Raw genomic sequence first — 21,953 nt, forward strand, 5'->3', positions numbered from 1 at the left:
TGTCTATAATCTGAACACATTTGATTTTTAGCCAATAAAACTATGATTCAATTTTGTAAAGGCGTTGGGTTTTCCATTTAGATTTGTGAGAAAAGGGCAGAAGGTTTCATGAAATGTTTCTTCTCTAACATGTTTAGTCCGAACCATTAAAAAACAGCAAAAAAGCGCTTCTGTATAGATTTTAGATGAGTGTTTCTAAGCCTAACATGTTTTGGCATCCAGACAGATCTAAGTGCACTTATATTTGTAAGCATGAAAGATTCCTGCCTGAGGATTTAAGGATTGTGAGTCAAAGAGCAGCAACAATAAGGAAGTATTATTTGCTGGGAATAATAGTGATGTAATAACAGAGCGATGAATAATGTATCCGTTCTTTAGTGACTTGACTGTGTGAGTTTGTTTTATGTCTGTGTGAAGACGATCCAAGGTGATGCTTGTATGAAAATCAGTACATTGGAGTGACCTTCAATCATTTGTTCCTGCTTTTTTTTTTTTTTTTTTACCTCCACCAAGTGCAGTGGCGGGGGTTATGTTTTCATCGGGGTTTGTTTGTCTGTCTGTTAGCAAGATAACTCAAAACGTTATGGATGGATTTTCATCAAATTTTCAGGAAATTTTGATATTGGCACAAGGAACAAATGATTAAATTTTAGTGGTGCTCAGGCGTGTGTGTGTGTGTGTGGGGGGGGGGGGGGGGGGGGGGTTGTTGGTTCATCTGTCTGTTAACAAGATAACTCAAAAAGTTCTGGAAGGATTTGGATGAAATTTTCAGGAAATGTTGATACTGGCACAAATTATTAAATTTTGGTGCTGATTGGGGATGGGGGGGGGGTGTTGGGGGTTGATGAAATTTTCAGGAAATGTTGATGCTGGCACAAGGAACAAATGATTAAATTTTGGTGGTGATCGGGGGGGACAGAGAGGGGGGGATTTTGATGAAATTGTCAGGAAATGTTGATGCTGGCACAAGGAACAAATGATTAAATTTTAGTGGTGATTGTGTGTGTGTGTGTGTGTGTGTGGGGGGGGGGGGGTTGTTGGTTCATCTGTCTGTTAACAAGATAACTCAAAAAGTTCTGGAAGGATTTGGATGAAATTTTCAGGAAATGTTGATACTGGCACAGATGATTAAATTTTGGTGCTGATCGGGGATGGGGGGGGGGTGGGGGCGTTGATGAAATTTTCAGGAAATATTGATACTGGCACAAGGAACAAATGATTAAATTTTGGTGGTGATCGGGGGGACAGAGAGGGGTGAATTTTGATGAAATTTTCAGGAAATGTTGATACTGGCACAAGGAACAAATGATTACATTTTAGTGGTGATCGGGTGTGTGTGTGTGTGTGTGTGTGTGTGTGTGTGTGGGGTTGTTGGTTCATCTGTCTGTTAACAAGATAACTCAAAAAGTTCTGGAAGGATTTGGATGAAATTTTCAGGAAATGTTGATACTGGCACAAGGAACAAATGATTAAATTTTGGTGGTTATCGGGGACAACGGAGGGGGGTGAATTTTGATGAAATTTTCAGGAAATGTTGATACTGGCACAAGGAACAAATTGTAAAATTTTGGTGGTGATGGGAGGGGGATTGGTTTGATGAAATTTTCAGGAAATGTTGATACTGGCAGAAGGAACATATGATTAAATTTTGGTGGTAATGGAGGGGGCGGGGGGTGATCTGCCTTGGCGGAGGTCTGCGCTCTCCGAGTGCTTTTCTAGTTTTCAAAATGCACCTGTTAAGTAACTTATAGTAAGTGCACTGAAAGCCCCCATTACATCTGTATATTAGATTTTCACGCAGCGCGGAAAGCTCCTGGAGAGCGTCAAGTACAAGTACCTTGAGTAAATTGCAGAAGTAGCAGGAGATGTGGAAGGCAGAACAGTTGTTCGCCAGGAGGTAAATGAAGTAAAGTAAAAAGAAAGAGTGAGTAAAGAGCAGCCTGGAGAGTAGCATATGGTAATGGGGCCAATTCACGCCCCTTTAGAGCCATACGGTCAGCCATGAGCTTAATGCTACTGTCACAGCTCCTGCTTGTAATGTGTGCAGACAAAATGCTGCAGTGCTAGCTAGCAGCTAACCACTTAAGCATATTTAGCTATGAAAAACAAATCCCATTTGAATGTCAGCGGTGAATCTGTGTCGTTTGTGTTGTTATGTAATCTCCATAGAGAATTGGATGGCGGAAATCTCATAGAGCCATTACAGTTGCAGCCGCAGAAGGAGAACACTAATAAACAAGTAATAAATGTGATTTGAGGACGGTTCATATTGGGAATTCTCCTCAGACAATAAAACAACATTTGATAAAAGCCCATCAGGTAAACATGATGATCACAGCTGGGGAAACAACATTATAACGGACAGCTTATTACAGAACATGAAACCGTAATCTGGAATTTAATTTAATCACATCAAACCAATCTTAGATGTTCATTTTCCTGCAGAGTGTAGCCACGATATCTTATAGAGCTTTTATTACAGAAAAACTGAGGTGATATTTCACTATTTAATATTTTCCATTTATGGAAATCACAGGGGATGATCTCTGATTTGTAAAAATAACACTTACGAAATGGAATAGAACCAAAGTGAGAACTGTTTATGAGAGCAACTGCATTGTTCATTTTGTCAAACAGTTAAAAGGAAAAACAATTATGTTTAATCTGTTGTGGGTGTGTGATCAGCTTTTTCTCTGTTCTCTCTGACTGTAAAATTAGACACTGCTATTACAGTCACATCCTGCCAACAGCTGAGACCACTAGTGTCAAGTCTGGTGCATTTTTGTCTGAAAATGTTGTACCTTTGGACAATCTACAATTAAGAACTTGCAAATGCTGGCTATTTGCTTGTCTGGTTGTGGTACTGTTAGACTAAAAACTAAACAAATAATCAATCAATCAATCAATCAGTCAATTTATTCTAAAATTATTACAACAGTTAAAATCAACAAGTCATTTACAAGATACATTTTGTAATAGGACATCCCAGAAGCTGTCCACATCTTATAAATGGGAGCCCTTAAACCTGCAGATAATAAAACTAAAGGGTAGACATAGGAATCCATTTCAGCAGATTAGCAGATTTAAATTGATTTACTTTACATTTATATGTACACATCACATATACAGTAAATTATTTAGAGTTTAACTCTCAGTCAGTCATATAAATATTTCCAACTTGTTTGTCGTACTCTCCTCTTCAGCAATAAATAAATTTAACTGATGACAGTGAATACATTTCTCTGTTCTGCTTTTTCTTTGCTACATTCATCCAGACTTTTTGTAGGTCTTTAAAGTGGTCCTATGTTGTACAAATATTCCAAACTCTCACCAGCATGGTAAGTCATGTACCAGAACACATTTAGGCCTCCCAAAACCACCAGTGAGTCAACACAATGTATCCAGAGACTGTTTCACTCGCTGAAAAAAAGTATGAAGCTCATTGTTTACACACATCTGTATTATGGATTCAAGTTTTCTTTTCTTTTTTTTTTCTTTACTTTTTATTGACATTCAATATCAGACATTCGCATCCAGTAAATCATATTTATTATACATCTGTTGTCTGCTCTAAATGCCAAAATAATATTTTTGTTTTATGTCCAGACACCGAAAAGAAAGGCACATAACCAAATAGAAGAGAGAGAGAAAAAAAGCAAAGTACAAGTAGGGAAAACAAAATCAGGCCTATAGGGTGTGACATAGTTGACCCAGTTTTCCCAGTATGAAGCAAATTTCTCCAGTTTCTTATTAACAAAAGCTGTTATCTTCTCCATTTTATAAATGTCCATTGTGATCTCTGTCCATCCATTTGAATTTGGGAATCAAGTTTTCTTAAAACTCAGTTGGTCAATACAACAGTGTGTCTCATTATCTTCACCTGCTGCAACAGTTGATAGTTTACATTAAAGCTCTGTTAGCTTAGCTCTGTTTTTAGACTGAAAACAACCACAGTAAAACTACAAATCACCTTTGTTTCCTGTTCGGTTTGTGTTGTCAATAGCTGAACTAAAGATCTGTTTGGAATCAAACAAACAAGGTCAGAACTGTCACTGTTTAGTCTGAACTGCGTATCAACAACCATCAACTTAGCAAAGATAATAACATCACTTCGTAACTTGATATCTTCATAAACCTCATAATCAAACTCATCCATGTAGAAGAAACACTGTCGTTTCAGCATCAAACTCCATTCTTTTCATTTACAGCTGTGTCAAGTGGAGAAAACAACAACAACAGTGCTTCTAGCCGTTCACAGACTCACCTTCACCAACTCTAAAATGTGTTTAAAATCCTTTCTGTTGAAATTACTTTTTAGTGCATTCAGTTTTCTGCTGAAAATAAATCAAACCATTTAACATTAAATCAAACTGGTACTTTGTACATGAAATGTCAAAGTCAGATCAGGAAGTTTGTGTATAAAGGCAATAGAAACATTAATCCACAGTAAAAAAGCTATTGACGAATGCTTGCCAAAACCCAGTAACCCCATGTATTAACACCGAGTGGGAAGAAATTCAAGTAAAATTAAGAATACAAGTGCAAGTATTGTGTGGGATTCCTATTTTTCTGTTTATCTTTTATGCTTTTTGACATTAAATGAGTCTTAAAATTGCATTCACAAGTCTTTAAAACATCTGAAATTTGACTTGTGACCTGCAGAAATCCTATGTATCTTTTGCGTTCCGTGTCTGAGGAGCTAATGCCTGTTGAAAAGACATGAGCAATGTAAGAGAGGACTGAGGTTTGCCAAATGAAACGCACCTTTGGACGTATGACCTACTTTTGAAATCTGAGCTACACAAAACACATGGAGTGAATCATTTTTGTTATAGTGAGACGGGGTCAAGGAAGACGTGACTAATGAATCGGAGGAGAAAATACTCACACAGGCAGTAACAGACATGTTTTCGATTCAGGTTTGAGGCTGAGATAAAAACCTCTGTGGATGGGAAAACTGCACTTGTTGTAATTATAAGAAGGAAATCCTGCCAATTTGACATCACCAGACTTTAAAAAAGACAACTATCAAACAGGTTGGGTGATAAGTTAGGTTGCCACTTTGATGTCTGAACTGTTATCCTGATCCACAAAGCGAAATAACCTCGTGTTTTCGTGCTGTGATGTTGTCAGATTTTTACAGGATTCATCTGACTGTGTGTTGGCTCAGATACTGTCTTGTTGAAGAGTCGGCTATCTTTGATTCTGTCGACCTGATGTGTTTGTGCTATGTTGTTCCTTCTCACATGTACAGGTCTATCTGATTCCCTTTAGCTTTAGCAGGAGCAGATAACAGCTCTGTTTGAATGAGTTTGCCTGTTCTGTGCGCACGAGCCAAATAGTGATATCTTACCTTTTTCCCCTCGCTCAATTTCTATCTTTCCTACCATACTTACTCATGTCAGTGCAGGTGCTTTATGTGTGTATTAGGCTGAAATAAAGTTGTGGGCGAATACGTGAATGTGTGTGAACATTTTTTATGCTCTAATGCGAGTCCACAGATGTAGCTCGTCGCAGCGTCGTCTGGTACTTGATATTTTTCATCACATAGGTGCATCAGGTGAATCATAAGAGAAATATAATGTGCGTCTCCGTAATATAAAGCGCAAAGCCAGTAAAAGGGCTCGTAATGTGCTGCTTTAATGGGCTCACAAAAGTAAAACCAGCATATTTGAACAGTATGCTGGCACACATGAAAGACGCTGTTGTCTAGATTAATACCTGGACGTGTTAGCAAGAGGCAGGAAATGGACAACACAGGGAATAAAAAGCAATGTTTATGAGGAGTTTGCTCACTTTATCAAGTTCAAATGTTTTCTAGAACACAAAGCAGCTTCTCTCGGCTGTAATCTTCCCTTTTTCCTCCTTTACGTCTTTTTCTTTTTTAATCTCGGCTACTTTTTACTTGTTTTATATAAGCAGGATTTCTGGACATATTTTACCTGGCTTTTTCTGATATCTCAATGCCGAGCGCTCAAACGCAGACTCTGCCTTCCTATTGCTTTTATCTTTCTCCTTCATCCGCTCAGTTCTCTTAAATTAAACGCTGTCTTATCTGAGTGAAACATGTGATATTGCAAATATTGGCTCAGCACAGGTGGGGAACTCGCATTCTGAAAACGTTTCAGAAAAGCAAATCCAATGTTTATTCGACAAATGAAGTGTAACCGCGTGCTAATGGAATAGAGTGTTTTTCTGTGATCTGACTTATGTACGCCTCTTGCAGGTACGTGGTCTTTCTCCGTTTCTGAGCTGGCGATCCCGGGCGCCGAAATTGGACGCATCTCGGCGACTGACGCGGACCTCGGTGAGAACGCCAGGCTCCTGTATACCATCCTGGAGGGGGAATCTGGGGACACGTTCAACATCACCGGAGTGAATCAAGAAGCGGTCATCACACTCAACAAGGTGAGTGAAGGGTGATGGAGAGACAAATGCCGACAGGGATTGAAAAGGAGAGTGTGGGTCATTTGGTTGCTATTAGTAACAGAGAAAGGCAGAGAGGAAAAAAAAAAGAAAAAAAAGAAAGGAAAGCACATGTACAGAGGCGTTGACTCTGAAGGGTAAAGGAAAGAAGAGCAGGGCCTGACAAGAGACAAAAGCAGAATAGGGACAGATGATGAGGGGGAGTAGAGGAGATGACACAGGTAATGTAGGCAGGTTTTTATAGAGCTTTGTTTAGTCCATGAGCTGAAACACAGCTAACAGCATGCTGCCTAAGCCCATTAACCTAGAAAAGCACAAAGCTCCCATACACTATATGCATAAAAGAGTGTTGATGATTAATCTCTGTGCAGCCTTTTCAGTGAGGATTTCATAACAGGTGAATCGTATTCATCTTACCTTTTCTTCTAATTTCACTCCCATCAGATGAGAGCGTTTTGATGCTTTTTTTTTCCTCCGACAAATGAATTTCCTGCTTAATTCACTCCCTGCGAATGAGCTTCCTTTTATCAATATTTCCATGTGTTTATAGCAAATCTAAATGAAAGATTTGTACAAAACGCAAAGTGGGACGACGCATCCAGTTGGGCTCGGTGTTTTGCAACGGAAATGTTTTGACCAGTGTTGACGTGTTTTGACTGTCGTCTCTCGGTGAAAGGTTTTGTGACGGAGGGCGTATGAGTGTACCGGAGGGGATCGGTGAGGCTCTGTCTTTATTATTATTATTATATATTTGAGTTCAACTGGGTAATGGTCGCCCTCAGTGTTAGACGGGATGATTTCAATTTCAAACGGTCAGTCCCTAAGAAGCCTGTCATCCTGAATAATCGCATTCTTATGAAGATGCGTATGAGGATGGAGGGGGTGATGAGGGCTGACGCGATCATTAGCGGTAAGGCTTGTTAAAGTACACACATGTCTGTCTCCAGAGATGGACGGGGCCTTACATGTAAAAGGAGACCTAATGGGGAGGTGGGCTGTGTGTGGGCAGACTGTCTGAGAAGTGATGTTTTCATTTCAAATCAGCTTCTCCCAAGAGGCTCGGGCACGTTAATAAAAATACACATGTGTCTCCTTTAAGCTGCCAGACGTCTCTGATCTCGGGGAAGTGAATAAGATTGACTCAGAGCGTGAGTTTGTTTGCTTGTTGTTGCGTAATCTGCTGTTATCATCTGTACATGTGATGCAAAATGCCTGGGCATATAGTAAAATGCGATAGGATCAAGATGGATTGTGGCGCTACACACACACATATATACATATACATATATATTTACATTGCACATACATATCTTCACTGACACATTCATACATTTTGGTTTCGTGGACATGCATTCAATGTGTGCATTAAATATGTAAGAGAAGAATGTGTGCGTCTGAGAGAAAAAACAGTGAAAAATGGAGGCTTGGCTGTGGAATATGACCAGGATCTTACACTCACACTACAACAATCCAAATCTTACCAAGTGTATTTTTCTCATTTCTAGTCAAAATATCTCATCACAGTTAAAATAAGACATAATCACCTAAAGAGTAACTTTTCAGTGAGATATAAGAACTTATTTTTAGACAATAGATCTTGAAAATCTTATTTCAAGAAATCTTACCAAGAGAATTTTCACTTGTTCCATTGGCAGATTTTTTGCTTGAATTGAACAAAAAATCTTAAATCGAGCAAAAAAAAAAAAAGTCTAGAAATAAGCCAAAATTTTTTGAATTAAGCAAACAAACTTTGAATTAAGTAAAAATATCTTGAATTAAGCAAAAAAAAACAAAAAAATCTTGAATTAAGCAAAAATATCTTAAATGAAGCAAAAAAAAAAAATCTGGAATTTAGCAAAAAAAATCTTGAATTAAGCAAACAAAATCTGCCAATGGAACAAGTGAAAATTATCTTGGTAAGATTTCTTGAAATAAGATTTTCCAGATCTATTGTCTAAAAATAAGTTCTTATATTTCACTGAAAAGTTACTCTTTAGGTGATTGTCTTATTTGAAGTGTGATGAGATATTTTGACTAGAAATGAGAAAAATACACTTGGTAAGATTTTGATTTTTGCAGTTCAGGCCAGTTGTGGACTTGGTTATGTTGCTTGCTTAAAGATGCAGGGGCTGGAATCAAGCAATGCTAGAATATGAAGATATACATCTTCCATTTGCAGCTCTAAGGATTAAGTTGCATCTGAAATTACATACTAACATTATGTTTAGTAGTCTAAAAGAGTATGCAAGTTTATTTACTGTGTCCAAAACCAATAGTATTGGAATTGCATATTCTGTCTTAGTAAATATTACAGTATGCAAGCTTTGGGATTGCATAAATATAACAGACATTGACTGGTAGCAAATAGCCCGGTCAGTAGCATTACTCATAGTTGGACGGTCCACATATAGTAGTATATAGCATATAGTATTACACATGTAGTTGTGGAAAAAATATTAGACGATCAAAAGTCATCAAAAACAATGGTTATGCAATCAAGTACTAACTCCTGTGTGTGTCATGTGACTAAAACAGACAGAAAAGAAAACATGGAATGCCTAAAAGCACTGTTTTTGTCAGTACAGTGACATAGATATTGATGTAAGAACTGAAGTGATTTTGGTTATTATCAAGAAAACATGGAAAATGGATAGATATCAGTTCTGAAATTCATTTCATTCATTTATTTGTTTTGACCAGAAGAAAAAATTTAAATTTTTTTGTGTACAAGGAACTAATGGCAGAGTAAATGCATTAATAAAATAAAGGAGACCAAGACAAAATAGCAGTTGGTATGTACACTAATAGTATCAAAATAAATTCAATATGTATTGCTCATAAAGGGGTGGGAAGAAGAAAACTTATTAAATCCCACCCCCAGCTCACATTTATACAACATAACACATTACTTTTGCTTCCTTAATGATATAGTAACATCTGTTTAGAGTCCTAATAATGTAAATAACCGATAGAAAACAGATTCGGAAAACTGATGTATATTACACTTAGCAACTATCAACTAACTATAAATTAACCCTTTCATGCACACTGGTTACTACACTGGACAGTTATTCAAAGCTCTTCTGTTGTATATTTATGGATTTTGTTGTTTTAGTTCCATATCAACCAACACAGTGGACGCTTATGCATCATCCCATCCACTGTAATTCATACCATTACTGTAACTTTGCTGTTCTTGATAAACCTGATCTGCAGTAACATGTTTGAGTGTTGAAGGGGTGGGATTAAATAAATTATACTTCCTCCCACTCCTTTTCGAATGTGCAAATGAAGTCATGTATATGTATAAGTTTTGTTTTTGTTTTTGTTTTCTTACATGACCTCTTACAACCTGTTTTATTTCTAAGGACTAAGTAAGATTACTTTGTCTAGTTGCATGTCCGAAATAAACTAAACTAAAAAATAAATAAATAAATTGCTTGTTATTGTTACCAAACTGCAATTAACTGATTTTTTTGTTTTGTTTTGTTTTTTGGGGTTATTTTTACAAAAAAGTTGGGGATTTTTGCATATTATCTCCATGAAGTGAGTAATGACTAGTATTAGAGTATGTTAAAATGTGAGAAAACAGCAGATTAGCAGCATTACAAATGTTTTAATTTCATAGTTTTCACACGATATGTCAGTAAATCCATGTTTCTTTGCTTCAAAATTGAACGCTTGGTGCCAAGCTGACATTTTTGGAACTCCATAAAAAATATGTTCATAAGAAAATTTTCAGTTGCATTGTTTTATTCATGCCTAAAGAGGAATAAAAACACTCAGGAAATAAATCTTGATTAAGGTTCTCATAATTCATGCATGAAAGGGTTAAACTCTTACAAGCTGTTTTTGTTGTTAATATTATATTTGGTCAAGCAAATGTACCCTTAGTTGTACCAGGCATTAAAATGAACAAGCAATTGAAGAAAACAAGGGGTGGTCTAATAATTTTTTTCCACGACTGTATATAATTAACGTCTATGCTTTACAGCACACCCGTCAGTAGAGGTGAGATTGGTTACCATGGTTACATGTCCCACAACTATTAAGAAAGCTTTCAGGAAGCAACAGGTATTAATGTCCTTAGCAGCAGATCCGGAAAGGCACATTTTAACTATTATTCACACAAAAGTTTATTGAATATATGGATTGGATTTTGTGTATGTACTGTAGTGCATAGTTTAGGGTTTTGTAAAGACAGAAGGTCTGACATCGATTTGTGGAAAAAGGAGAAGCCACTTTTCCGAGATGCAGTTTCGAGAAATGGAGTAGAGCAACGGATCCATGCATGTATGACTAAATCTTAACAGTGTTGTGTAATTACAACTGCCAGTTACATATTTAACCCACACTACCTTTCTGAAAAAAAGTTACGGTTTCAGCCAATCCGAAAACAGAGTCCACAAAAGACCTGAGAGATCTTGTTTTCTGTGAGGCCACTTGAGTTTCAATATGCTGAAAGGTAATTATGGAATTTTTTTTTCCTCCCCCGTGACACCAAAAAAGCTATCAAGCACTGCAGTTTAAATGTGTCAAAGTGCGTTGCTGTTGACGTGTAGCTTAAATAAGTCCAAAAAAATTTTGAATTGTAATTTTACTGGCCTGATTGAAAGCTTGATTTGTTTCTGCAGGTCTCTGTACACACCTAAAAGGAATGATTTGTAGAAAGTCAAGAAAATACACTCAGAGCTCAAAGTGACACCATCACAATGCTTGCTTTGTCCAACTAACAGCCCGATAATAAATTTGCACACTTAAAAAGTTGGAACCATGAAAAATGACAATTATTAAAATACTGTCACATTGTTGGATTTCATTAAATTAACCAAACATTTTCTATGTGCTAATTTAGTCCATTGCACAGCCTTACACAATGTCACAAACTCTTTGTCCTGTAAATGATTTCAGTTTGTTTTTCTCTACATACTAAAAGCTCTCGGAGAACTGTAGTGGAGTTAACCCATAAAGACCCAGTGCTACTTCTGTGGCAGTTCCCAAATGATTTTTTCTCTATATTTAACCTTTCTTAAATGATTTATCACCATTGATTGCGATATTATCTTCCTTATTTTGTGTTTTTTCAGTGTAAATTATGTATTTTCCTATATTTAACCCTGTAAAGCCCAAACTATTAAATCATTGACAGAAAATTCCAGTTCTTTGAAACTGGAGTCTTTATTGGTCCTTCTAAACAACCCAATTTTATTTATTTATTCATTTATTTCTTTATTTATTTGTTCAAATATGAATTTTCATGTATGAGTTTCAATTTTGTATCACATTTGAGACATTGGGTCTCAATGCTCAAATATTATTTTTGAACAAACAAAAACATAATATCACACAAACATGTCTAACAAATTGGTATTTCCTTTTCAAAGTTCTGCCTCCTTCCTCATTAATGGCAGTCTTATAGTGTCACTGGAAAGGCCTCTGGTGAATGAATTCCTCCCCCCTGGTGGATTATCCATCTATTTCATGTATCTAATTGTATACATCAGAATTTTCAAGAAAGAAAATATCCCACTGATCATGTAGAGGGTTTCGAACCTCATGTATCAAATATGATACATCTGGCGTTATAGGGTTAATTTGCTGATCATGTAGATGTTCATTAAACCTCAGAGTAAAGTTGAGGGTTATTAGATCAAAAACAGAGAAAACTTCAGAAAAAGTGACTTTTTCAGTAAAATCTCTCATTAACTGAACATAAAACAAGTGTGTCCATCCACTGTCATTGATCCAACTCCATGGGTTTTACTGGTGAATCAATGTTGTAGAAGATGACGATGTTTTCATGTTCACTGCAGAGCCTCTGAACGTCCAAATGGGTCATATCTGGTGACCATGAAAAGATGAAAAACTGCATTTTATACCAATTATTTCAACATATTAATAGGTTTAGTGACTCAGAAGTTATTAAACATTTTAGATCAGTAGATTATTTTGGTTGTCAGTGGCTCTTTGGGGATGGGGGGGTGGCGTACAGTGAAAGTGAAACTTAAGACACTTTACTAATTCCTGTATTGCCGCATTTCCACTACATTGAACCGGCTTGACTCGGCTCGGCCCATCTCCCATTGTTGTGCACCTCATTTCCTTTCCCCTTCCTTGGGAACTTGTATTTGAGGGGGCACGATGTTTGTTGCCTGCACCAGAACCAGAACCGGGCCCAGATGATGGCCTGGTGTTCACTCTGCTGCTAGATTTACAAGCACCGCTGCGTAGCATATCAAATACGTGACATTCCTGTAAATGAATCACATCCTGTGGACAAATGTTTGAGCATATTGGAGAGATTTCCCCCTTTTGAAGAAATGGAAGCCTTGACAGTGTTACAAGTGGCCAAGGTGTCGTCTTTTTGGAGCGTTTCTGCCTCAACACCACGTTGGCTACGTTCTGACCAAAAAAATGTAGCGTACGCATGACTTCATCACACATGCGCAACAAAGGCAGAATCGAAAAGCAGAATCGATAAGCAGCCAGGCAAACAATTCAAAGGAATCGAGCTACTGGGAACAGGTTCTCAAAAAGAACCGGTTCTCGATTCCCATCCCTATCCACAGGTGAGGAGCAGGATAACTGAGCGCTGCTCCACTTTTCTTGGATCTGATCAAATAAGGAGGATCGAATAACTATCCAATCTGCCAACACCAGTCCACTCTGAGCTACTGCAGACACATGGTGGACTGTGTGAAAGATGACTATCTCCATGTGTAGATAAAAGGCAGTCCTTACATTTGCATTATTATACACTGATAAAACATTATGAACCCTAAAACTTACGTAATGTACCTTTAAGCGCAGTAAACAGAAAGTGTAATAATAAACTTTGTCGCACTTGTTCCACTCTAGTAAGAGACTGGTTGGTGGAGTTGTCATATTTTGACATTTGATATATATTTTGTCATGTAAGTCTACAGTCAGATACAGCAAACATTATAACCAGTGACAGCAGAGTCTTCCTCCGACAGTCTAGTCCCGAACCTGCAGTACTCGTTTCTCATCACCCACTTCCATGCTGATCGAGACCTGAACATGACCCTGCAGCAGCGTCTTAGCCAAGCCTTCCATTTCTACTACACTCATTCTGACACATAGACTCTTTTTTTTCCTTTAGTTACACTGAATACATTTAGAATATCAAATGTATACTTATTTGTTTTATTAATAAAAACAGATAAAACAGTCCACAAAAACCTAATTTGCATAATACATTAAACCTATTAGTAAAAATTAACCCAATACATATGCATGGGAGCAAAATGTAATAATTCCTGAGTGTAAATATGAGGAAAAATGTGTGGGTGTTTGAATGAAAATTAATTTGAGAGTGAAAAGAGAAGGTCAGAACAGGACAAGGCCTCTGTGGCCCTTTATAAGCTAGTCTGTTTGATTATCATAATATCTCATCATTATATGTCAAATACGGGTCATTTTTCCTCACAACGGTACGCTCAAGGACTTTTAAAGGTTTAGAAACGTATTAGATCTGACAAGCTTTCATTATTTCTGAAGAAGTGATTTATCATTTAGTCTAAACACGGTCAGTAAAGATGCTTGGCAAAATATTCAGAGGCTAAATATGATCAAATTGTTCATATTTTAAATAAACAATCCAAAATAAATGATGTTCCATTTACAGTGAGATAAAAATGAGACAGAAGGAGTGCCCTGTTCATACTAACACAAGTATTTTTTGCAAACAGATATACACAACAATACACTGTATAGAGATATTTTCTGCCTACTTTTTTAATTCTGCCCACATGACCTTTGTTTTACAGCATATCTCTGTTCACATAACAACATAAAAATGACTCCAAACTGGTTCAAAGACTCAGACAAATCATAGTTAGAATTGTCCAACCTGTGGACACTGATAATACTGGATGTAGCAGACGCAGAGGCTTTAATCTGTCATGAAGGTGTAGTTGCCTTTTCTGTTGGTTGTGGTTGTTAGTGATGTCCTGATCTGGATTTTTTTTGCTTCCAATCCAATCCGATTTTTTTGGGAGTAGTTTTGCCGATACCGATCCAGTGCCAATCTGATATGGACTTTTTACAATGAAATTTTGATTTAAATTTAGAGTCATTATTTATAGCTTATTATGCTCTTATTTTACTTTAGATCACAACTGGGCTGAATGTGGAACCTGAACTAAAACAACTATGACACCTTTGACTCTTAATAACTTTAGTATAATTTTTGCACTTTCCAAATTCATACTGTGGGACAAATTAGAACCTTATATTTGACACTGCTGTAGTGTGTGTCTGGACAGGACCATCCAGGTATTATATGGGGGTGCGTTTGGTGCCATGCATTAGTGATGTGAAGCGGGAAACTCACAGGTTGGGTTGGAGCGGATCAAAAGATTGTCAGTTTATTTTTTGGGGGGCGGGTTGGGTCACATAATTCCACAAAAGCTCCGCAGGTTGAAAAAAAAAAACAGAATCGTGCATTGCAACCGGACCTCATAAAGAGTACAAGTGCAGAGTGAAAGTGAAACTTATAGACACTTTACTAGTTCCTCTAAGCCTCCCGCTGTTGGGCAGCTTTTCCCTATTTCGGAAACTTTAATTTGAGGGGGCAGGATGTTTGCCCCCCCCTTCCCGAACCGGGCCCAGATCATCCCAATCTCATGACTAAATCCGATCCAATCCAATCTAAAAATGCCAGATCGGCAGCCAATACTGATCTGTAAATCGGATCAGGACATCCCTAGTGGTTGTGGAAGTGTATTCTTTACAGGATGTGGATTTGTCCATAACGTCAGTCCAGTCTGTCTCCCAAAGGTATCGTGCTGACTTGGATCTACAGCAGGTTATACACTGATTCATACACCTGGATTTGATGTTTCAGGTGCAGCTTCATCACACAAAGCAATAACAGACATGAGCAAAGTGGGGTGTAATGGTATTGTTTTCCAATCCCTCCATTTTCCTTGTCCGCACAGATACCAGACTTTTTAAAAATTACACCTTGTAAAGTCTGGTATCTGTGTGGACTTTGAGACAACAACTTTGAGACCGAGTCACTCATCCCTGGAGTTTCCAATAAAAGAGCATGCTAACATTGAAATACGAGTTCTGTATCAACAGTGCCTTCCACCTGTCGCCACAACGAGAGGAAATGTAACTAGTGTTTGACCATTTACATTTACATCGACACCACACAGCTATTATATCTTCCTAAGTAGTTTTTCATTTCGCAGTATACAGAATGTATAAAAAAAGCTACACATTTTGAAAAATTACCCCCAGGTCCGCATTTGATAAATTTTGGAATTTTCTTTTATGGATGTCAGTAGGTAGGGGATTGGTGGATATTTGTCCAGATTTACAGACCCATGGGAGAGGACAATGGGCATCCATCTTGTTTTCCACAAAATTGCCAGGTTCCAGCATTAACACTTTGGCCACCATGTCAATTTTATTTCTTTGCCCATGGCAGCTGTTCCTGCCTTTCAAAGTTAATTCGACTTGTTTAGGCCTGAAAATGTCACCGAGGACAGGCCAAGTTAGGGTTAACCTAACCTTTGATGAGATTTAAATCCCACCGCTACTTCGCGGAACCCACTTTTAACTTGGATTGCGCAATTTGCCCCTGCTCACTCATGCATGAAAACCTGGGTCTGTAAATTTGGACAAATATCCACCAATCCACTACCTACCAACGGCCATAAAAGAAAATTCCAAAAATTATCAAATGCGGAACTGGGGGTAATTTTTCAAAATGTATAGTTTTTTTGTACACCCTGTATATCGCAGGGTTAAAAAAAAATTGCAATGCTGGTTTTTTCCAATATCGTGCAGCCCTAAATGGCAATATTTTTTATGTTTTTCACTGGATGGTGACAATCTGCACAAACCAATTTTGGCAAATCGCAGTTTGTGTGTGTGTGTGTGTGTGTGTGTGCGCTCCTGCAGTCAAGTAACCACTGCATACGACGCTTCATGTAAGTGCATGAATGTATGAATGTGTCAGCTCTCACCCCTGGGTTTGTAGGACTCATTAAAAACAATCCACACCTGGAGATGCCATGTAGAGCAGGATTTCCATGCCTGGTATGAGCCCCTTTGAAGAGCAGCTGAGAGGCAGGGAAAGAAGTGGATATGCAAAGAGATGCAAGAAGAAAGAAAGCGACGGCGAAGACCCAGGAATGAGCAGAGGAACGGGGCGGAAGAAGAGAGAAAGATGGGAGGAGTGTTTAAATGAGGTCCTGAGAGGTAGTGACAGCAAGAGAGTTGGAGTGTAACAAGGGAGTAAGAGTAAGAAGGAACCAGAGAGGAGACATGCAAAGAGGGAGGAAGGGAGATGCAGAGACAGCAAGAGCTGCAAAAACACTGACAGCCATAGATAGAGGGAGAGGAGGAAATTAGCAGAGGTAGACACTGAGAGGCAGAGGGAGGCAGAAATACCCATCCAGAAAGACAAGCTGGGTAAAAAAAGAAAAAATCAAAACAGAGACAGAACTAAAGTGCAGGAGAAAATTCCAGAGAGGTAGCACTGCAAAAAGAAGACAGAATGAAGAAGAGAAAACTGAGGAAGAGGAGGAAAAAAAAGCAGCCTGCTGTGTTTAAAAGGAGAATCGATCAGTTCAGCATGTATTGGGCAACTGGCACAACGGGCGGGAAAAAAATTACAAGTACACAAATGCAGTAAACACCTAAACACCTCCCACCCTCAATGTTTCTCCCACTGGATGTAGCTACAGATTTCTCCAAAGGCGCAGACAAAGCATACAATTAGTGTTTCAACATGGCTTCCTTCGCGTCGTTTTGTGATGCTTTAATCCCTCTACGTGGCACCAAGGAGAGGGAGAGAAATAGATTGCGGGATTGCAATGTGTGAAATATTTAATAAAACTGAACGCTCACAGGTTACATGTGGATTAATGCTGAATGATTCTAAGCAAGGTGGAGGCATATACTGAATATTGATGGTGTGAGGCCCCATTTCAGATGTATACATTTCAGCAGGAGGTGAAACAAAAATGTAAAAAAGAAGATCTATTTGAATTCAAACACAGTCCTGAGGAGGTTAACCCATAAAGACCCAAACAACCACTGTAGACCAAGAACATCTACTGATATAAAGTGTTTAATACCTTTCATCCACTAAATCCTATCAATACATGTAAATAATTGGTGTAAAATGCAGTTTGTCATCTTTTCGTGGTCATCAGATATGACCCATTTGGACATTCAGAGGTTCCATAGTTACCATGAAAACACTGTCATCTTCTACAACATTGATTCACCAGTAAAACCCATGGAGTTGGATCAACGACAGTGGATGGACACGCTTGTTTTATGTTCAGTTAATGAGAGATTTTACTGAAAAAGTCACTTTTTCTGAAGTTTTCTCTGTTTTTGATCTAATAACCCTTAACTTTAATCTGAGCTAAATTAAATATAGGAAAATACATGATTTACACTGTAAGAAGCATAAAATATGGAAGATAATATTAAAATCAATGGTGATAAATCACTTAAGAAAGGTTAAATATAGAGAAAAAATCATTTGGGAACTGCCACAAAAGTAGTGCTGGGTCTTTATGGGTTTACTCCACTTCAGTTCTCTGACAGCTTTCACTAAGCAGAGAAAAACAAACTCCTGTAAAATGCAGTTTTTCATCTTTTCATGGTCATCAGATATGATCCATTTGGATGTTCAGAGGCTCCGTAGTTACCATGGAAACACCATCATCTTCTACAACATTGATTCACCAGTAAAACCCATGGAGTTGGATCAATGACAGTGGATGGACACACTTGGTTCATGTTCAGTTAATGAGAGATTTTGCCGAAAAAGTCACTTTTTCTTCAGTTTTCTCTGTTTTTGATATAATAACCTTAAACTTTAATCTGAGCTTTTATGAACATCAACATGATCAGGACTTCAAATATAGGAAAATACTTTATTTTCACTTAAAAACACAAAATACATGGAGTTGGATCAATGACAGTGGATTGAGACACTGGGTTTATGTTCAGTTAAAGGGGTCATATTTTGCTAAACCCATTTTTATTCGTCTTTGATACATTTATCTGTGTATTTGGACCCTAATAGTTCAAAAAGTTAAAATTTGAACCCTCCAGGTGCTGCAAAGCTATCTTTATATTCATTCTGGCAAAAATTAAGTGGATTTCCACAACCTGTTTCAATTCCTGCTCAATTTGTTTTGTCTATAACTAGTTACATCACAATATTTGCACTTCTGATGAACATCTGTCCCAGTGCGCCATAATTGTTTGTCAGCAGCAGCGGTTGTAGTAAAAACTGAAAATATGTCCCAACTTTGAGCCAGTTGCCTAAAATGTTCTGTTGGTTGTACTCAAGTGGCTGAACGGGACAGAAAGCACAGCCAACAACCTGGAGGGGGCGGGGTCATGTGCATTTAAAGGGCCAGCGCTCAAAATGACTTTTTTAGTGTCATTACTCAGAAATAGGGTTGAAGATGGACCTGTGGAGTTGAATTAATGAAGAATTCAGACCCAAGAATAGCATTTACAGTTTATGTAGACCACAGGGAAATGTTCTAAAATGCGTAATTCCATTTAAAAAAGCTAAATATCACTCCCCTAATGATAGATTTGCTAAAAAAAAATTCTTTTTCTTCAGTTTTCCCTGTTTTGATAAAATTACCTTTGACTTTACTCTAAGCTTTAATGAACATCTACATGGGCTGTGAATTAAATAAAGGAAAATACATGATTTACAGTGAAAAAAATGCAAAATAAAGATGATAATATTACAATAAATGGGGATAATTCTTAAAACATATCTTTTCTCCTTGGCTTTTGAAACCATGTGAGATGTTTGATTGTATTGTTTTGATTCTATTATTTTATTTGGTATTAGTTTATTGCTCTTATTTTTTTGTTGTTTTTAAATTGTACAGCTTTTTGTGTTTTTTTTTTTTTTTTCTTATATTTCATTCTTTTATTTAGGCTTTATTTATTTTTCTGTGCAGCACTGTTTGTTTTTGTTTGATTTTTTTTGTACAGTTCTATGTCTTTTAATCTATTCTAGTATTTTATTCTTTTATTTTGGTTTTATTTATTCTTCTGTACGGCACTTTGGTCCACCGTGATTGCTTTTAAAGTGCCTTACAAATAAAGTTGGATTGGATTGGATAACTCATTTAAGAAAAGTTAAATAGACAGAAAAATTCATTTGGGAACTACCACAAAAGTAGCAATGGGTCTTTAGGGATTAAAGAAAGTTCAGTCTTTCAGACAAATCATGCACATCTTCATGAAAACTAGAGCCCGACCGATATGGGATTTTTGGGGCCGATATCGATATTGGGGGCTAAAAAAAAGCCGGTATTCGATTTTTTGGCCGATATATGAAATAAGTAAATAACAAATTACTACCAGGCAATATTCAAAAACTATTCATTGAAAAGGAAGGGAGTTATGAATTAAGAGGACAACATAAATTTCAAAACTTTAAAAGTGAGAACAACAAGAAGAAGTTTTTGGGAGCGGCGGAGCGAAAGTGAAACTGACACGCCTGCCGATTAATTGGTCGGGCTCTAATGAAAACCATGTAATATAGACTACAACTTAAATGAAAAATGATCCGCTTCATTAGCAACAAAACATCAAATAAATAACAGCCATGCTTTTCTGTGTGTGTGTATTGCACAGTAGGTTGTGTTAGGGTTGTGTTAGTAATAACTCACATGGCCAGTGTCCATGTTTTGGCTTTCAAACTGCAAAGAATTATAACAATGAGATGATCTGCGAACCCCGGGAGAAGGAAGGATTTCCGAGCGGAACAAATTGTGTTGCCACAGAGTCGGCCTTGACCTTGCTGGTCATCTCACTGCTGTGGGCTGAATCTGTTTAACCGTTGATCTAAAGATACACACACACACAAACACACACACATGGATGCTGCTGCACGGAGCTGAGCGGAGACACACACCTACACAAATAAACCACTGAGAGATACATGGAGAAGCACACATCAATATAACACACTTGACCTTGCAGCTCCCTGTGTTTCAACTGCAGGGAATGAGGGAAAAGTGCTGCAAAGAGGCTCAATTGCTCATTTAAGGATGGAGAGCGATGCTGCAGAGTGCTTCTCATCTTTACCTTGATGTATGTGTCAGATGGGAGGTGGGTAGGAGACGGAGGGGGGAAGCGGGTGGCTGTGGCAGTGGTGGCGGCGGTGGCGGCGGTTGTGGGCGGGTTAACAGCAGATTAAGGAGAAATGCAGGAAAAAAAGAGGAAGCTGGAGGATGGAGTATAAGAGGGAGATAGCTGCAAATGAAATGAGAGAGAATTTGTGATGACAAAATGGAGCTAGAAGAAGGGGAGGAAGGCTTATAGATCAGCTAAGGGTGAGTGGGAGAGGGAGGAAATGAGGGGCAGATGAAGAACGTGGAGTCGAATGTAAACCCGGTAGAAAACACAGGTTAGTTAGGGACACGGGGAGAAACGCTGGGTCATTAAGAGTCTGCATGTCTGGGTGCCGTCTTGAATCCGCCTGCCGCTTATCACTGCTTCCTTACTGTCAATCCCACAGAGACCCCCAGCAACAAAAACATTTCTCTCCTTCCTCTGTCTACCCCCCCCCCCCAACCCCCCAACATCAGCCACTGTCGCTTTGCATTGCACTGCTCTGCTCTCTCGCTCTCTCTCTCTTTCTGATCTCCTCACACATGTCCAAATATGCCAGGGAAACACATAAAGCAAGAATGCATGCAAACACACACACACACACACACCCAGTCCCTCTCTCTCTCTCTCTCTCTCTCTCTCTCTCTCTCCTCTCTCTCTCTCTCTCTCCTCTCTCGTCTCTCTCTCTCGTTCTCTCTCTCTCTCTCTCTCGCCACTCGTCCTCGCTGTGTTTTGTGTCTGGAGGCCATGTCAGACAGCGTGCGTTGTTTGTCTGTGGCTCTGACTCAACCCGGCTCTGCTTAATTCAGATTCTCACAACCATATAATGACACGCAGAAATAATGCACACACAGGCATGACAGGATTAATAAAAATAAACACACACACATGAACATATGAACACATATTTTGCAGCTCCTCGACTATATATTCCTTTCTTATTTTGCTCCCTTAATGGTCATCCGAGCTCTTAAATTATTTACTTTTAACATATTGCTGTTAATGAACGTACATATTGCCTCTAATAGATTTTTGATACAGAGTGTGAACAAGGCCACACTATAAGCAGCAGGTAATTGAAGAATTAGCATATACTCTCAGCTCTCTTGACATTGCTCTGCAGCAGTGCCCCCTAATGGCTGGAAAGTAGCATTCAATGGCATGAGAGCCCTAACTGGTGGCTGGTTAAGGTTTCTTTGGAATCAATCAGCTGCTTAAAATCCAATCAGCCACTACAATGAGGAGTAATTAAAAGGAAGGGGGAAGACAAAGAAAAGCTTGTCTTCATGTTGAGCTGGTGGACACAGACACTTTACATGCATATATTAAGTATTTAAACACAAATTAGACAGGTGATGGGGCAATAAAAAGCCTAGTGT

General features: G+C 38.2%; 1 protein-coding gene across 3 annotated transcripts in view; it reads left to right on the top strand.

Annotated features, from left to right (window-relative positions):
- cdh24b (cadherin 24, type 2b) overlaps positions 1-21,953 on the top strand; it is a 239,742-nt gene that overhangs the window by 164,262 nt on the left and 53,527 nt on the right. For all 3 annotated transcript variants that reach the window (XM_030160285.1, XM_030160286.1, XM_030160287.1), the window contains exon 6: positions 6,227-6,408. In XM_030160285.1, the coding sequence (XP_030016145.1) occupies positions 6,227-6,408 (182 nt within the window). The remainder of the gene's footprint in view (positions 1-6,226; positions 6,409-21,953) is intronic.

The sequence above is a fragment of the Sphaeramia orbicularis genome, chromosome 17 (assembly GCF_902148855.1).
Source record: "Sphaeramia orbicularis chromosome 17, fSphaOr1.1, whole genome shotgun sequence".
Lineage (NCBI taxonomy): Eukaryota > Metazoa > Chordata > Actinopteri > Kurtiformes > Apogonidae > Sphaeramia > Sphaeramia orbicularis.